The sequence below is a fragment of the Gavialis gangeticus genome, unplaced genomic scaffold (assembly GCF_001723915.1).
Source record: "Gavialis gangeticus isolate Ggan-Ray unplaced genomic scaffold, GavGan_comp1, whole genome shotgun sequence".
Classification (NCBI taxonomy): Eukaryota; Metazoa; Chordata; order Crocodylia; family Gavialidae; genus Gavialis; species Gavialis gangeticus.
In genome coordinates this window covers 44,528,281-44,547,186 of record NW_017728995.1, presented here as the reverse complement: position 1 = coordinate 44,547,186, position 18,906 = coordinate 44,528,281, and the positions used below count along the sequence as shown (strand labels likewise).

Sequence of the window (18,906 nt, the reverse complement as noted above, 5' to 3'; positions counted from 1 at the left end):
CATTTGCAGGTGATGGGTAAAATCGTATCTGCACTGAAGTCAACAGTAAACCACCCCTCTCACCCCCCGCTTCAGCCATTCAGCAACCTCCCCTCCCAACCCCTGCTAGTCACCTCCCAGCCCCGCATGCGCTGATATGCTGTGGGACCCGTACACTCCTAGCAATGGCTCTCATTACTGCACTGGCCAGACCCATGCCTCTGTCTCCTATCTCTAACCTTGAACTGTGTGAATTAATTAATTTCATTTTTGCAGCAGACTGCATGAACCTTATCTAGCACAGGATATGAAAGCACAGGGGACTCCTACATGGAGATGAAGAAAGACTCTTGATGACACTAGTTCACATATCAGTATTTTTTCTGAGCTCACATTCCACAGAAAATGAGAAAACCAAAAATGAATTTCCTAATCAGGGACTGAAATACACATACACACAATATAATATGCAAATCTGACTGAAAAAAGAATGAAGGAACTTCATCTGTACATAATTAATGACCTAGTCTCAGGAATGAAATTCATCTGTAAGTGCCCATCTAGACCTATGCACTTCTGAAATCTCAAGTAAGCCCCAAAATGGAAGTGGGGCATCTAGTATGCTGCAGTTGTATGGGGGCTGCCTGCTCAGGAATAAATTTAACTCAAAATGAACGTTTCCCCTTCTTAACAGATTTTGCAACAATTTATTAAGCTCAGCAAGACTGTTTTCCTTTGTGATGTTACGTATGCTCCTAAGAGTTTACAAGGTACTTGTCCCACATTATAATGATGTAGACTTGCTCAAGGTAACCTTAGGCAATGACTGATTGTTCTGTGTAAGAACTAAATAGTGATCTTTGATCCCTTGAAAAATGTTGTTCATTTTCATGATTCAGTCTATGCATATTATGATCAACTGTAACAAAATATTTGAGGAAACATTTTGTATTTTTTACAGTCAGAGAGATTCCATGCAGCCATATAGATATGTATGCACAAAATCCCACATCGATTGAAAATGTACATTCTAAAATTTAAATCCTTTATTTCAATGCCTGAATTTATGATCTATGTACTCACAGACCTTTGTGGATAGTGCGCTTTACTGCCATGAAATGACTGATCACATACTTTAAAGAGATACCATCAACTTGAAAACCACTGAATTTACAAGAATAAACTTTAATAGTTTCAGGTAGTACATCTTCCTCTGGATCCCCTGGTCAGATGGTGTGGTGTTGCATGCTGTTTCATGAACATATTGGGGAAAATCTAGGTAACTTGTTGAGAGGGCAAGTTAACTAATGGATAGACATTACAGATAACAAATGGTTATTAGCCATATGGTATAGGTGAGGGATTAAGTAGTAAAAGGATTGGAATTACACATGAGTGAATGCGTGAAGGTTAATAGAAAAATGTAGGAAGGAGCCTTGAGGGAAAGGAGCATAAGACGTTCAAAATACAACACTGAAGGAAACACGACATACTGCTTTACCACTTTTGTTCTTACATCTGGTCCCCTACTGCTTGTCAGTATTTGTCTTTCAGTGGTAAATTCTTGGACCTATTTTATTAATATGTCTATAAAACAACTACCATATGTTTTGGCTTCTGAAAATAAGAAGAGATAATTATATCCTGAAAAAGCCTAAATGACAAAGATGTAGAGAGCATTTTACCAGTTGATCATTTGTTTGTGTAATTTATCAGTTAACATATTTATGGTAAGCATATTCCTTGTCTTGGGTTACAATGTATAGTTTCTTTTGGCATATTCTAAGAGTAGGCCTTATGTCAAAGTACTTGCCAAAATTATTTAATTCATTTTCTGCTGGCTGTCTGATTTGAGCACCCACTATAATGTTCACTATCAGTGAAAAAGGCATTATCACATTACATACTTTAGACCTCTCTTTTACACAGACTTCCATATTTTCAAAAAGGTTTCTGTATTTGCTGAACAGCTGCAGCCAAGATAGTGCAGTGTCTCCTTAGAGATATATTTCATACATTTCACAGATATTAGGACTGGAAGGGACCTCACGAGATCATCAGGCCCAGCCCCCTGCCCAAAAGGGGCAACATAGGCTTTGGAGTAAGTTGACAAAAGGCAAAACCCATTGTATTCCAGGTGGCCACAGGTTGCATGAATTCTTTTCTAGATCAAGCCCTAAGTTACTTTATCTGTAATTGAGTTTCCTCCCATAAAAATATTTATCTAAGGAGAAAAATAGGGGTTGTGTTTGTTTTGTGCAGGTGTATGTGCATGAGTTTTCAGATCGTAATACTATAGTTATTACGGAGGATTAATGTGAAACGCAGAAATATAACCTAAAAAAAATGTCAAGAACAATGTTACCCACCCACCAATAATACAATTAAGATGACTTAGTTGTCATGAAAACCAATGCTTTCAATGAAAAATCTATAAAGGCTTATGAAAAGCTTTACTTTCAAGTTCTATTAAAATCAATTACCATGATTTTATGGTGTTCTGCACTTAATTCAGTTACACATATCAATGTAAAGAGGACATTAAATGCTATTAAAACAGGGTAATAATTAGGGCTGTGCAAAATTTCGCCGGCTGTTTTGATTCAACACCGTTTTGACTCATTTCAAGTTCAAAACAGCGAAATCAAATCAAAACAAAGGGTTTCAAAACAGCCTCAAAACAAAAGGAGGCTAGTCAAAATGTTTCAAAAGTTTTGAAACGTTTCAAGTTTTGAAGCAGCCAGCATGTGGGAGATAGGGGAGAACCAGGGCTGAGCTTCCAGCGACTCCACAGCCCCATGTGGCTCAGCCAGGAGCACAACCCTGGCTCTCCCCACCTCCCACAGCCAGGCTGAGGGTAGCCAATCACAGCACAGGGAAAGGGAACTGAGCCCTTATCACTCAGTTCCTCTCCCCAGTGCTGTGATCAGGCTGGGAGAGAACTGAGCCCAACCATTCAGTTCCCCTCCCCAGCCCTACAATTGCACTGGGGAAGGCAACTCAGCCCAGCTGAGCTGAGTTCCCTTCCCCAGGGCTACGATTGGGCTGGGGAAAGGAACTCAGCCTGGCTGAACTGAGTTCCTTTCCTCAGCCCGATCCTAGCACTGGGGAGGGGAATTCAGCTCAGCGATCAGGCTCAGTTCCCTTCCCTAGCTCCCCGGTCCCAGGCAGCAGCACCCGGCTTCCCTCCCTCATCTGACAGGCAGATCGGGGGCTGAAGCCTCAGGAGGACTGGCACAGCCCCCACAGCCCTCCCAGGGTTGTGGGCCCCCATCTGCTTGCCAGATGAGAGAGGCTGTTTCAAGCTTCCCCATTATAGCATATGAGCAAAACATCAAAACAGCATCGAAACAGAATGGAACGGAACAGCAGTTTTGAATCAAAATGAAATTCTAAATGAAACACTGTTCCATCAAAACCTCGAAACTCAAGTCAAAATGGAACAGTGCCTTTTTACACAGCCCTAGTAATAACATTTTATACTCTCTATGCAGTGGTATAGATGAAGTGTGTCAAAAATACAGCCAATGGAGCTCCTGGAGGGGCCAGGAATTCAGCAGCAAGGTGAGCAGATGTGGCATTAACCCCTATGGTTCCCTCAGCCAACACAGCACTGGAGTTAACACCACCGCCACTTGCCCCATCACCAGAGGTGGGTCTGGATCTGGGCCATGAGGAGTCCTGCAATGGTCCAGATCTGGCCCAAGGAGGCCATCCTGGTTTAGATGAATAGCTAACACACAAAACAACATAGAGCCAGGATCTATTCCACTCTCAGAATCAACTTGCAGTAGAAAATACAATGTCTAGTAAAGGGTGTTTATAAGACTGGGTCCCATATAAAAAGCTGAAGCAAAATTAACTTCCTGGAATTTCAGAGGTTAAACACACTCTACTTTTTGTTAAATATTCAGGTTGAGTTAACAACATGAAATCTCAACCAAAATATGAGAAAACACTACTGTTTCTGCTGTTGGTAAAAAGCTACAGGTCTGTCTCCCACTTTAAACCTCTAGAATGATGAATTCTTGACACACTGGCAAAGACAGCACACACCAGTGTGAAATAAAAACTCAGTCACAAGCAGCAGCCAACTGAGTTTCAGTCAACAGAAATAAGGAGTCACATGTTACTAAAATACCACTGCTCTGTGTAATTATTTATAAATTAATTTCAGAACTTTATCACAGTATGACTCAAAAAGCAGTGCAAAAACAAAACTGCATCTCAGCCTTTAAAACAAACAAAACCATAGAGAGTATGGTACACATCACATTGGCTATCCCTTGATACAAGGATGATGTCTGCCGGAGGGGATTACTAGTGAATTTTAAGGTGGCTGAGAAGTCCAACTGTGCTCTGCAAGTTTTCCCACAGATATGAAAAATGCTGCCAGGGAGCATGGGGTGGGGGGAGGCAGGCACAATGGTTGGCCAGGATGTTGTGCACTTTCCTTCCTCCTCTGCCATTTCTCTGCAAGATAGTTCTCTCTGAAGTGGGCTATAGCTTGATGTATGGCACAGCGCCATTGAGACCTGTTACCAGCTAGCACTTCCCAATTTGTAGGGTTGTTGCCACCCTTCTAAAGGTATGCTTTCAGGGTGTCCTTGTAGTGCTTCCTCTGTCCTCCACAGGTCCTCTCACCATGACTAAATTGAGAAAAGAGTACTTGCTTCAGGAGACAAGTATCAGCCATCTGCACACAGTGACCAGCCCAGTGGAGTTGATGTTTCATGATCTTTGCCTCAATCCTGGTTATGTTAGCTGCAGAATGGATGCTGGCATTGGTGCAATGGTTTTCCCATCTAATGTGAAGGATCTTCCTGAGGCAATGTTGATGGAACCATTCCAGGCACTTAAGATGGCTTTGATATGTCACCCATGTCTCACACCCATAAAGGATCATGGGGATAACCACTGCATTGTAGACCAGGATCTTAATTTCCATCTCTGGATCTCAGTCAGCAAAAACATGGCAAAGTAGGTTTCCAAAGGATATGCTGGCACAGTGAATCCTATGTTTGATTTCTACATCAAGACTTACTGGGTCTTACTGGGACTGACTGGGAGAGGTGACTGCCAAGGTATCGGAAATGCTCAATGTTTTCCAGGGGTTCTCCACCAATGGTAATTGGCGGCGGGAGGAGGGAAGCTTGTGCTGGGGCAAGCTGATAGAGAACCTTGTTCTTCCCAATGTTAAGAGAGAGTTTAAGGCTGTGACAGACACTGAGAAAAGATCAAGGGTAGCCTGCAAATCAGTCTGTGTGCGCAAAGATAACAGTCGTCAGTGTACTGAAGGTTGGTGATGCCACTCTCGGTAACTTTTGTTTTGCTGTGAAGTCACCACAGCTTGAAAAGCTCATCATCCATTTGATACTCAACTCCAATTCCAGAAAGGTGGTTTCATGGATGAAAATCAAAATCATAGCAAGATAGATGGAAAAAAGGGCTGAGGCACAATCCCCACAATGGTACACACAACAGAGCAAGAAAATGCATGTTGATAGAAACCCTAAATGTTTTACTCTTCCTAGTGGAATGAAATAAATCTACCCTGGGATGAAATATTCTGGATAGACAAAATCTTAACTTGTGATTTTCTTCCTTTATTTTATAAAATGACTAGGAAATGTTATATGAAATCAAAATCTGTTGAAGTGTGTATGGTGTCAGTCCTAGTCAACATGGAAGGGCATTCACTGAGTTGTTATTTCTGAATTTTACAAGTTGCAATTAAACGTCCAGAAAACTGCTTCCTTGTTTATTATTTCCACATTGAAAAATATTGCTAATGTGTTCCAATGTGATCTTTTGTAATTCTGCTTTTAACTCATTACACTGGAAAAAAATCAACAGGGATCTGTAAAGTTCTCCAATGTCCTTCATCACTCCAAGTAACTAAACCGATTCAAACTATAACCAAAAACCTCCTTAGTATCATCTCTTTAAAGAAAAATCTAGTACAGGGGTCAAACTCGTATGACCCACAAGCTGGATGAGCATTCCTGAGCTGGTCTGCTGGCCAGACCAGGCCTGACCCCTCTGAAGCAACTGCAGCACCAGGTCTGGCCCACATGCAGCATGCACCAGCCCCCATGGCCAGCAGGCATCATGCATTCGACCACAATGCACAAGCTGGACCCAGTGCTGCAGGTAGCACAAGGGGTCGGTCCAGGGCACCGCATGCAGGCTGCACCCTGGACCCTCTATGCCATCTGCAGTGCTGGGCCTAGCCCACATGCTGCAGGAAGCATGTGCCCTGTGCCAGCCCTGGGGGCTGTGTGCATAGTGAGCCCTGTGCCCAGCTCATATTGCATGCAGCATGTGAAGCTGGATCAGCCATACCAGCTGCATGCAGCATGGGGCTAGCAAGGGTATATGCTTCATGGGACACCCCACTGACTGACCCTATGCCCTCATTCTGGGGTCAAGAGGGCACTGCATGGAGTGTGTGCCCTATGCCAATCCCCTGTGCTATGTGCAGCATGTGCTGGACCTGTGGCTCACTGTGCACATGGCCCCCAGGGCCAGCACAGATGCACATTGTGGGCAGCACATGGGCTGAACCTGTCACTGCACACGGTACAGAGTGTCCAGGGCACAGGTTATATGTTATGCGAGTCTGGACCAACCCCCTGTGATGCCTAGATTCAGCCCATATACCCACATGCAGTGCATAGGCCAGGGGTTGTTGCATGCATAGGTGAGTCTCTGTGGGTGATCCAGTGTTCAAGCATCCATGAAAGAAAAATTACTGGGTGCTCAACACCCATGAGCCATGGCCATTTTGGTGCTTGCAGATGCCAAAAAAAAACCCCAAGCCCCCTGAGCTTTACTGAAAGAAGCAGCATGGAAAAACTCTGCAGCATCTATAAAGATCAGGCACTTCAGCGGGACTTTTTGGTGCTTTTAGCTAAAGCTGATTCAATCAGCTATTAGTTGAAAGTGCCAACAAAGCCACACTAAACCACCTGATCTTTACAGACACCAGAGCCAAATTGAAGTAACATGCTTCTTTTTCTGAGCCTGCACACAGCTTGGTGCAAGAATGCACCAAATTTAAAATATAGCACCAGGGTTTTTTTTATATCTGCAAGCACGCAACAGCAAAGTCCTAAATTGCCACCTATAGGCATATGGGGTGTGTCCAGCAACTCATAGGCTGAATCAAATAGCTCCACCAGCTGGATTTAGCCTGCAGGCAGTGTTTGACACATCTGACCTAGTATCTCTCAAAATTTCTGACCTCAATCAGTAACACTTACATAGGTAAATTTTGTCCAAATGAGTAATCCTACTGACTCTAGTGTGTCTACTAATGTAAATAAGAATTACTCACCTGAGTAACTGTTGGGGATCAGGGCCTACTTAAAATTTATTTTTTTGCTGTATATAGGGAGATATTAAAACTTAATTTGGCCATGTATCCCTATTCATTACAGAACACTGTTTATAAAGTATATGCGGTAGGCAATACTTACATTACGAGGGGCAAAAAAGGGATTTTACCTTCATATTCAGCAAGACATACACATTCATAGCTATTGACAAGATCTCTGCAAGTGGCACCATTCTGGCAGGGTGCAGAAAGGCATTCATTATACTCCTCTTCGCAGTAGAGGCCATGGTAACCTAAAGCACATGGATAGGAAATAAAACAAGCTATGAAATGCTTTCCAGGAAAAGATAAAATGTGGTCATCCTGGATTCTGGGTAGATGGTCACTAACTGAAAGATGCTGTGCAGACAGATTTTCTTTAATGCATCAGAACATCTGCTACACAGCTAAAAATGAGGAACAAGTATAGAGCATCTGACACCCTACAAGACATATTCCCCCAGACATTTTGAAAACGGTGAATTACAACATCTCCATGAACATAAAAAAAATGACCAAAATTATAACAGATTATAACAGATAATCTGAACAAGATGTCTTCCAATTGTAGCAGTGAAACAATATAACACTTACGTGTCTACCACTTCTCATGATTAACTTTGCATTATGAGAACTTAACTGGCTTAGAGTGATGATAATCTTGTAAACCTAACCAGTATAACATTTTATCATACAATTAACTCTGTCCAAACATTAATATACTCAGTTTTCATAGTACTCCCAGGAGGTAGGTAAAGCATTATAGTCTGATTATACAGATAGAGAAGTAGAAGCATGGAAAGGTTAGGTGGTTAGGCATCTTACTAATGGCCATTTAGTGAATCAATTGCACAACAGAATGAGAAATCAGAAATTACTGAGTCCACTTGAACATGATGCTTTCTTTATGGTCTAGCACTCTAGTGTATTGTGTAATTATATTAGTACTTGAAATACCTTTTTAATGTAGTACATCTGATCAAAGAAATATATTTCTGTATTAATAAATAATAAGAAAAGTGTTATAATATTGTAGGAGACATAACTTTTACAGCTGTATAGCTAGTTTATGATGAATAAGGCCCTGATTATATAACATTGACACTGTTTCCTCCTTTACCACTATACTATATTTTCCTTTGCATCTACATACACAATTCTTATTCTGATTTGTGTGTAAAGACATTATACTCTGAGTTTCACAATTCTCCATGACCAACTACCAAACCTATTCTCTTACTATTTTTACAGGCAAAGTGTGGAATGCCTTAAAGAAAATTCTGTTTTATAGTAAGACATTTTATCTATCTATCTGTGGTGTTTTTTAATGTTGTAGACTAAATTAAACAGAAGATTTTTTCATCTCCTTGAAAGAGATAAAGAATTCATTTTCTGTAACACTGTGGGCCTCATGTACCATTTAAATTCTTTTCTTCAGATTAAGTCAAGGCATTGAATGGACAAGCTTTCTGTCACATACAATTAACCACAACCTACACTTCATGAAAGGCTGCTAATATTAATGGTAAAGGCTTGATTGTGACTCTGCCACAAGTCCTGGACAAGAGATAGGGAGCAGCTGTGCTTCTCCAAGTGAATACCAAGTTGAGACCTTGTTGCAGGGAGGAAATTATTAGCATCAGTCTGATCCTTAGCTTTACTGGCCCATGTCTTCGTTCTGTCTTTGTCTTTCCTTGCTCATCTACATGGGAGGAGAGCAGAAACACCACAATGGCAGTTTTTGTCCCCATAAGCAGATCAGTGATGAAGGTAGCTTGTAGAGGGGTGTGTGAAACAGGCCATATTTGATTCGGATTTTGCCTGAATCAGGGACGGTAATTGTTGATTCAGATCACTGTCCCCAATTCAATTTGGCTGAATCCAAATCTGAAGATTAGATGCTAATTCAGCGAATCAGCACTTCGGCCATAGACACAGCTTTAAATGTTTTTTCTACATACCTCAAGGTACCCAGTGCAGCTCGTGAACACTGCAGTGCTGGGGCAGATGGAGCATCCCACAGGAGAGCAGGGGAACCCCCCCATGTGCTCAGCAGCAAACCCAGAATGGACCAGAAGTACTTCCGGTCCACTGTCGAGCACATGGGGGGGGCCCCCCCACACACCCTCCTGGCTTGGCGATCAGCCACAGGGGGACCCCAGGTGCCACCCAAAACCCAAGAGGCACCGGTCACTGAGCCAGGGGTGGGGGCACCCCAATGCACTTCCTGGCAGACCCGGAAGTGCTTCTGGTTTACTTCCAGGTCTGCTGCCAAGCACATTGAGGAGCACCCCGCACTTCTGTGGGACGCTCCATTTACCCTACCACCTCAGCATTCAAGAGCCACCTGGTACCTTGAGGTATGTAGAAAAAACATTTAAAGCTGCATCTATGTCTGAATCATTGAATCTTTCCAAATCTCTCCAAATGGATTTGGAGAGTTCCAATTCAATTCAAAGAGATTTAAGAGTCTCTTGATTCAGTTCAGATTTGGAGATTTGGCCACTGAATCGGGCCAAATCTCAGCTGAATCTAATCAGGGACCGAAGCTTTGCACAGCCCTAGTAGCTTGTACGCTTATAGCTCCTTAGTTCCATGTGTAACATGCAGCAGCTCACAAATAAGTCATGAAGGAGTTGATAACCATATTCTCAACCCTCCCAATATTTAATGAACCTCTCTGCAAGTTCAATTCTGAATTCTTTGACTGCAAATTTTCGCTCAATTAAGAATCCCCTAAATATACGATTTAGTCAAATGTATCTAGCCAATGCTCTCAAATGTCAAGCTAGTCCTTATTTACAGTGTATATATCCTCCCCTTTAAGAGTGCAGCTTTAACCACTAACCTATTTAGTTGGTCTAATAAAAGATATCAGATTTACCCAAAGAACCTTGTCAGCTTTAACCACTGCCATTTTGTGTATTATTTTCTATGTTTAGTTACTTTCTGATAAACTGCAAATTGTATACAGTGAGATCCTTCCCAATATATAAACCAGAGAAACTTCAATTATCTAGCAGATTTTTTTTTAAATGTGAGTAAAATTTAGTCTCATCATAGGCATTTTGAACACAGTTGAAGAGTTATGAAATTGATATTTTTACCTTGAAGGAAATGTTCAGTATTGAAAAATTAAGCAACTGATTTTTTGGGAAATCCGTATTCACCTCCCTTTGACTAAAATAGACCCACATAATGTCATAAATCCTAAAGTGGAAGAAATTCACTTTTCGTCCACTAGAGGGTAGATTCCTTCCATGCATACTATATTTTAATGCTCAGAGGGACAGCTTACATTATCATCATCCTTACCAACAGCCCATTTCCAGGTGCACTATAGTGAATGGAAAAAGCTTGCAATGGAATCAGGCCACCAGCTTGGGTATACAGTGAAGTTTCTTACTTTCTTGTCACTAAACTAAGTACATACATCTTGGCAAATTGTTATTTTGTACTACTACTGTTTAATATGGTACTGAATGTATTAAGGACCCTGGCCCTAGTCGTACATATATATCAGAAAAACCCATATAAATCATTTTTATCTTTGTAGTCAGAGAAATGAAATGGATACACTGACCCCAGGAGTGTCCTTAGCTGATAACTTTAAAAGTAACTGACTGTGGTGCGATAAGCTCATCTGTCCCCAGGCACTTCATTAAGATTCTGCTGCTTTTATGCTTCAGAATCAATGAATAATAAAACTGATTGCATCTTTTGTGCTTATGTGCAGCTAGTCCAGCTAGACACAAACAAACAATATCTACATTACGTTACTTCTTTAAATGCTGGGCAATCAGTGATGCATTCGTTAGTGCCACCTCAGCTGAGAGAAACACTCTTAGCTATACACTTATCTTGCATGCTTTATAGGTAATATGAGCAGCTGAGCTTATTACTGTATCTCTCAGAAAAGGACAGAACCTGAATGTACACTATCAGAACCTTCAAGTTCAGACAGGATATAATGTGCAACAAGCCTCTCTTCTGAAATAGGTGTGTCCTCTTTCCATGCCTCTTTTCTTTCACCCAAACTGGGAACATGTTTTACAAAAAGTTATCCCCAATTTTTATAAAAAACTACATATTCAAAATTACCCAACTAGCTTTGCCAAACCTCCACACGGCCTTTCCGTTAAAAAATGTTCCTTCTTTCTTTGCCATGCTTCTTTACATAGAACACTAAACCTACTAGGCTAGGAACAAACATTACGTTTGTCCTGGACAAGACGTGCCTGTGTTTGTCTCAGAACAAAAATGTCCCCAGATTAGCACATACACACATTACCCTTTTAATCAGGGTTTAGTGACTGACTGAATGCAAGGCCACTTTTCTGCCATTGGCAGCTTGCAGATGTGTATTTCTACCAAAATAAATTTCTTTCAGTAGAAAAATAGCCTGGGAGCTGAACTGTACGGAAGTTCCTCCAGCTCCATAGCTGGAGAACTTTCCAATTAAGCTCTCCAGCCTGGATGTACTAGTGGGCTCCCCCCTGGACCACCCCCACCCTTAGAGAGGAGCCCATTAATTGACAGCTTGCCCTCTCCCCTGCCTGAAAAGAAGGTAGACTGTCAAGGGGCAGTTGACAGCTGCTAAAAAGCAATGGCTGCCACAGACAGCCAAAGAGGGTTCTTGTCCCAAGAGAATGACTCCCTATCCCACCAATCAGCTGACTGGCAGGAGCACTGCATTCTCCAGTGGTAGGCAATGTCTAGAAAATGATATTTAGAAGTTTGCTTTTAGGAATTGGCTTGTAGGTAAAGTAGAACAGATTGACTTTTATTAGTAAATGTTTAGGATTGGGAATCCAAAAAAAAGATGACAAAGCTGATAGGGAAATACAGATCGCCTGAGCGAGGGACTAACAATAGAGGGATGGGGGTGAGGAGGGAAATGCTACTAGGCTACAGGAGATACTATTGCATTAAAACTATGGTCTAGGGGAATGGCAAGGGTGAATTATAAAAACCTGTTCGATTTATAAAAGCCCATTTGTGTTAAAGTTTCCTTCAAGGCCCACTGTGTCTGAAGCCATCAGTCACACAGGCTGGGAAATTGAAGACATGTACCAAACTGTTACCTGAAGCTACATAATATGAACAGTGTACCCAAACAGAGATAATGGACTCTGCAGCATTGGCACCAGGTCACAGTGCCCAACTGCAGAGTCCCTGGAATTTCTGGTTTTAATGAACAGACCAAATTAGAAGACCAGGAAATAACCAAATTAAGATGTGTGCATGTGATGAGTTTGTTGGAACAAAGGAATATGCTGACAGGATAGTATGATGACCACAGGGAAACCAATCAACAATGCCCAGAGATGAAGAGTCATCAGAGGAGGGAAAGAATACAAAAGGAAAGATTTCAGAGCAGCAAAGGGTCCCTAAGAGGGGAACCCAACACCACCATGGACAGAGGGCATATCACCAGGCCATTTCACCCACCCTACTGGGGGGTAGTAGGGGGCCTCAGCCCTCAACCTCCAGGCTGCTAACATCTAACATTCAAGAACCTCAGGGTGAAGCTCACATACTGACCAGATGGACCTTCCCTCTCTGACATCCCTAGGACTAGTAGATATAGAATTGAGGAGTTTTTGGTTTTTTTTGCCTTGCCTGCATTATTCTTATCCACCACTCATATCAATAAAGTTTGCCTATTATCAAATGGAGAGGTCATGGTTGGTCTGAGGGTTTGGGTCTGCCTGGGACAAGGTATCTGGGTCATAAATCCAGTGCCAATAGTGGGAACTTTCCTGGTTCCCCCCACAGAATAGCCTCTGCACCTTGCACTTCTCCAAAGGAATGCAGGGAGAGTTGGGGGGTGGCAGGGGGAGGAAGCACTCAATTACTATGCATGGCTCTGGGAGTCTTGTGGAAGGGACACAGCAGCCTGTGTCACATGATACTGCTCCAGGCTGACTCAGAGCAGTGCAGGGCAAGGCAGAGGTATTTCACCATACCATCAAGGTTCCCAAGTATTGCTGCTGCAGCAAAGCAACCTACCTTTCCTAACACTGTTCTGGGTCCACTGGGAAGTATGGGAGGCAAGGGAAAACAAGAGGAGCCAGGACCTGGCTCCCATCTCTGCCCTGCACTCAATTCCAGTGTCTGAGAGCTGAGCAGAGGGGTTGGCACAGCAAAGCCCTTACCTGCTTCTCACTCAGGGAACTCCAGTTTGAGAAGCAGATGAGGAGCAGCTGTCAGCTACTCCTATTTCCACCAAGTCTATGGGATGGTAGGGGAGGGAGCTGCTGCTCCCTTGCACCTTATTCACACTAGTGACCCCAGTCTTGGGAAGGCACAGAAGCCTTTTCCCTCACCTCCTCTCCTCCTGGTCCCCAATAAGAATTAAGCTGCAGAAAGCATGCAGATGTTCAGTATCCTGGGAGAAACTTTTTTTTCCTCTCTGAGAAGCCATTTTTGCTCTGGCAGACAAAGCTTGAACATCTGTACATGGCAATTGATATAATGATGCAATCCTTAGATAACTAAACAGATGTACTTTGCAATACCCTGAGATAAATTGTTACTACCTCCTATCTGGGAAACTTGTTTAGGGTTTATCCCAGGACAACGGACATGGACGTCTGTATAATTGCACACTGCCCCAGGATAAAATGGTTTATCCCTAGATAAATGTAATATCTTTTTGCAGCCTCAGGCTCCCAACTTTACACAAACAGATGCACATACCTGATCCTCTTTCCTCTGGATGCCAGAACCCAGTTCACCTCCTCAAACGCCCTCCGTCTCCATCGTGGTTCCATATTTTTGCCATTTGAAACTGTGCGCACTCTACCAGACTTGCTCCCATAGTGATTTTTAACATAATTATCTGCCAGTGATGCTCACCTCAGCAAGCATCTGCCTGCAGACCATTCTGGAAAATGCCCAGAGCAGAAATGCCATCTTCTACAGAGCAGCCTGTCTGAGCGAGACTCTTTGTTCAAGGATCAGGTAGGCATTACTCCTAAGGTCTCTCTTATGTATACCATTTCTTCCTCAGAGCTTTTCTAGCATCTCTCAAAGACTTCCCTGGCACTCAAATATACTCATGCCTACCTCATCCTTAAACAAAAAGAGGCTAACTCAAACAGGCTGCCTTGCAGAGGAGAGCATTTCTGCTTTGTGCTGCTTGCTGTGGTGCACTTCACTAGCAGATAATTGCTTTACAAATCACTATTGGAGCAGGTCTAGGAGCCACTACAGTTCAGGTCAAATAAACTGAGACAAATCCATTACCCTCTCCAGCAGCACTTGGTGGAGGCAAATCAATAGCTGTTGTCACCCACTTGAATTTCTGGACTCAAACCCAGCAAAGGCAGGGTGGAAAAGGAGCTTTCCTTCCCTGTATAGGCTAATTAGAACAAGAAGAGGAGATGAGGGGTGGGCAGCAGTTCTGACACCATTTGTGACCCCAGGTTGGGGTTCGAGTTGGAGCTGCAGCAACTAACCGCTTCCCACCATCTTGTGCTTGAATCCAAGAGAAGGAGTTTTTACCCCCAGGTTAAATGGGGAAAAAACTTGTCTTGGATTGCATATACAACCTTGACATTAACAAATTTAATGTTTATGTACACATGGGCAACCATAGGCAATCTCACACAGTCACAGATGATTGTCTATCATGATTCCCTTATCTGTGGGTCTGAAGATGGCTGATGAGGCCGATCTGGGATCAACAGACTCTGTTGCAACTTGGGCATGTGTTTCTGCGTGGGATGGGTGGCTCTGGATTCTTGATTTTGTTCATGTACTACCTATATAACAGCAGCAAAATTCACTCTAGCAGTTTGGCAGTTTATCCTGGAGTTGATATTTAATGTCATGCTTCCCTCTGCGTAATAGCTACATTATATTTAATGAATTACAAGCTCCAAATCCTCATGCTTTAAAAGCCAAGGCCAGAACAATATTATATTTCTCACCCTTTTACTGCTGTGGTTCTACAAGCTGTTCAGTTAGCAGGTAGGAGTTCTACAATTGCAGAGACAAATTATATCTGAAGTTCCATTGTAACTTCTATTTTCAACCATACAAAGTTTATACATTAAAAAGTTTGGATTCTTTTTAATTCAAAATGGACAATACTACCTAATATGGCTACCCAATTAAAAACAAAATTATAAGGATGGGGGGAAAGTTATTAATAAACAAAAAGAATAGGTCTGGAATTAAAAGCACTGTTCTGACAGAGTATGGGATCAATAAAAAGGTTCCAATTGATTTCAGTAAACCCTGAATCAGACCCTAAATGAGCAAACCACCAAAACACTGCAAGGAGTTCTATCCAAGGTAATTTTTTTATCATGTAGTAGACTTGAGAAATTTCAGTTACGCATCAAACTTCTGAACATTGGATGCCTTATTTCTTCAATACCCATAGGGTACTGTTGTGGACAGTCACACTTTTATTGGTAATCTCTCTGAAACATGTTAACCTTTCCCTTTATTTTACAGTGATCCTTAAAACATAATGCAAGACTGCGAGCCATATGGAGCCCCACTAAAATCAACAACACTTCACTTGGTGGACCGGGTTTGCCCATAAAGGATAATTATAGAATTTGCATTCTACCTTTGATCAAGAGCGTAAAGGTAGGTAGAGCCTGTGCCAAGAGAGGAGATATTTCATTTAATAAAAACCCTTATATTCACAGAGATTTCAGGGCCACTTGAGCTGGATGTTACAAACTGTTTGCTCAGGGATTGAATCTGTAGCCTTTGTTTTTTTCACTTCACTCCTGCTCGCTGGAAAGCCAAGATTGGACAAAGATTAAAAAAAAAAAAAATACAATTTTCTTTGTCAATCAGTGGTAAAACTTTTCTGGTAGCCCAAATTAACAACCATAATTTGAAACTCGTCATTTGAAAACTGGTTCTCATATTCTACTTTCTTATGTATGACCTTTTGGATAGTCAAGCAGGCAGTTTAGTAATAAGATCCATGTATCTATAAACATAGCTACTGATCCTACAATCAGGTTCATTGAGATTTGTCTTTGAACCCACCCTAAGCTTCCCACTAGTGATATATCATGAAGATATATATATAACTTAGTAACTGTATATATTATTCCCCCAGCCACATAGCATTACACTGCTTTGTAAGTTTAATAAACACTTTTTAGGGTTTATTCTTGTGCTTTCTAATTTCTATTATTAAAATTCTATTACACGAGTTATTAGATAGTATAAGATGTCCCTGTCCAAAGCAATTTTACAATAACAAAACATAATAACCCAATTTTACATGTGTTAATAAAAAAATGGGATAATAAAAAAATCAATTGATATTAAACATTATTTTTCAGGGTTATGTGGACAGTACAGACCTGTAAGCAAAACAGTTACCATTTGTCACTCTTTGACCTTGCACCCTAGGCAGAAAACAAGGCAATTAAACAGTCTTCTCACTCTTTGATCTAAATTAAACCTCCTTAAAATTCTTTTTATGTAACTCTGAGACAGAAGTAACATAGATGAAAACCAAGCTGACATTATATGTCTACTGGTAGAAACAATGCATAAAAGGATGGATGGCACTGAGGTTACAGTTATGAGCAAAACTGTGTGGTCCTTTGCCTCAGTAATTGGAAGTGATATTCTTTCCTCAAAAACAGAATTGCTTTCTGAAGAAGAAATGCAAGAAAATGAAGTGGAACTGATAGGCTCTAAAGTTAAGAGAATAGCACTACATTTCAGCTAAACTACATATCAAATATTCTGGAATTCTAAATTTTGTGTGTGTGTGCGCGCGCACACACACGCACACACACACACACACGCACATACACTCACACACACACACACACACACACACACACAAAAGAGATTCCTCCATGAAATATCTTCTAGCCTAAAGGGAGTCATACTAGGCCGGGTTGGATCTCTCTCACCTTTAACTACCAATTTAATGCAATATTTCTGTGCAATCCACCGGCCTTATTAATGACTCCTCTATAAGCCTGACCAAGGGGAAGACAAGGTTTATTTGTCCATTTTACAAATAAAGTAATTGAGAGGCTTCATGGAACCCAAGTATTTAATACATTAGTACCATGACTCTTCCCCTTTGCCATACCGCCTTTTGAAAATGAATATACCAAAACAGAGTTTCACACTCCGTTGCCTTAACTACTGCTCTAATTACTAGACAAGCCCTGTTCTTAGACCAGAAAAAGACCCTGAGAAACCTGACTTGCAACATTTCTACAATGCCTTACAAATAATTATGACGCACACTTTGCCATGGGGTTTCCTATCATCTTCTAGGGGACAGATCTATAAAAAGGTCACCTCTTCATCTGAAAGAAGTCTGTGTTGGGGATCTGTAGGTCTGTGATTCAAATCCTGTTGACAATCCATGTGCGCAAAAGACAACAATCATAATTAAAAATCTAAACTAAAGCAGACATGAAGAGAAGAGAATGAGAGTTGCACATACAATCACTGTGGTATTTCCAGTCTTTCATATAACTTAACTTCACTACATTGATGTTCTTTAGAAGTAGGTGTTGTGGGGATAATTGACACACAGATTAGATGGCTAGAACTCCCTCTTAAATTGCCATTTTTTTGGAGTAAAAGCACTCAGAGCTCAGCTTTCCTACTTCTACTCCTGCTCCTCTACCTGTCTTGGCAAAAAGTGCACGAATGATATGATGAGAGGACTTTTTAAATCTACTTTAACTACTGCTAATTGGGGGACTATAACCTTCCAAGCTAATGAGCTGCAGAGCCATTCATAGCTATCCACTATCATAGGAATTCCAGTGGATACTTGGTGGCCCTGTTATGAGGGAAGTTTTGAATACTCACTTCCAGCTCCCATAGCCCTAACCTCCTATCTTACTTTATAAAATGGCCAAAGACTAAGTCTCCTTAAATAAAGTTTCAGGCTTATTGGCAAGGCAGACCATATGGAAAGTTATCCCAGTAGATAAGAGGGGGACTGTATTCACCAGAGCTGTCAATCTGATCCCTTTCACCAAAACTAAACCTATCAAAACTATACCAAATGTTGAAGCTTATGATTATATGCACAATGCTTGCCAATATACAAAGCAGCTCCTTAAATATTTTGCTTAAAATTTCACAAATAGAACTACCGGAAACATTTCAACTAAGGAAGTACTATGTAAGACACCTGCATTTAAATTCTGGGCCTGGTCTACTACTTCCCTAAGGCCCACATGCATATGTCCAAGTGGAAATACAAAAAGAGCTATAGAACAAGAAAACATTTTTAAAACACCAGTGAACAAGAGGGCCTGGATACATGACACATTCAAACTGGCGTACCTTACATAGGTTTTGTATATCAACATAGATTACACTGAGATCTGGAAGAAACAGATAAGCAGCTATTCCACGGTAACTACGTGTTTCATAGTTTCATAGTTTCTAGGGTCGGAAGTGACCCGAGAAGATCATCTAGTCTGACCCCCTGCCATGGCAGGAAAGAGTACTGGGCTTAAATGACCCCAGCAAGGTGTTCATCTAACCTCTTCTTAAAAACCCCCAGGGTAGGAGCCTGC

The 18,906-nt window shown here is 41.5% G+C and overlaps 1 protein-coding gene across 1 annotated transcript in view; it reads right to left on the bottom strand.

Annotated features, from left to right (window-relative positions):
• Window positions 1–18,906, bottom strand: part of DNER (delta/notch like EGF repeat containing) — a 397,048-nt gene that overhangs the window by 54,203 nt on the left and 323,939 nt on the right. The window contains exon 10 of the mRNA XM_019503073.1: window positions 7,489–7,611. Coding sequence (XP_019358618.1) covers window positions 7,489–7,611 — 123 coding nt within the window. The remainder of the gene's footprint in view (window positions 1–7,488; window positions 7,612–18,906) is intronic.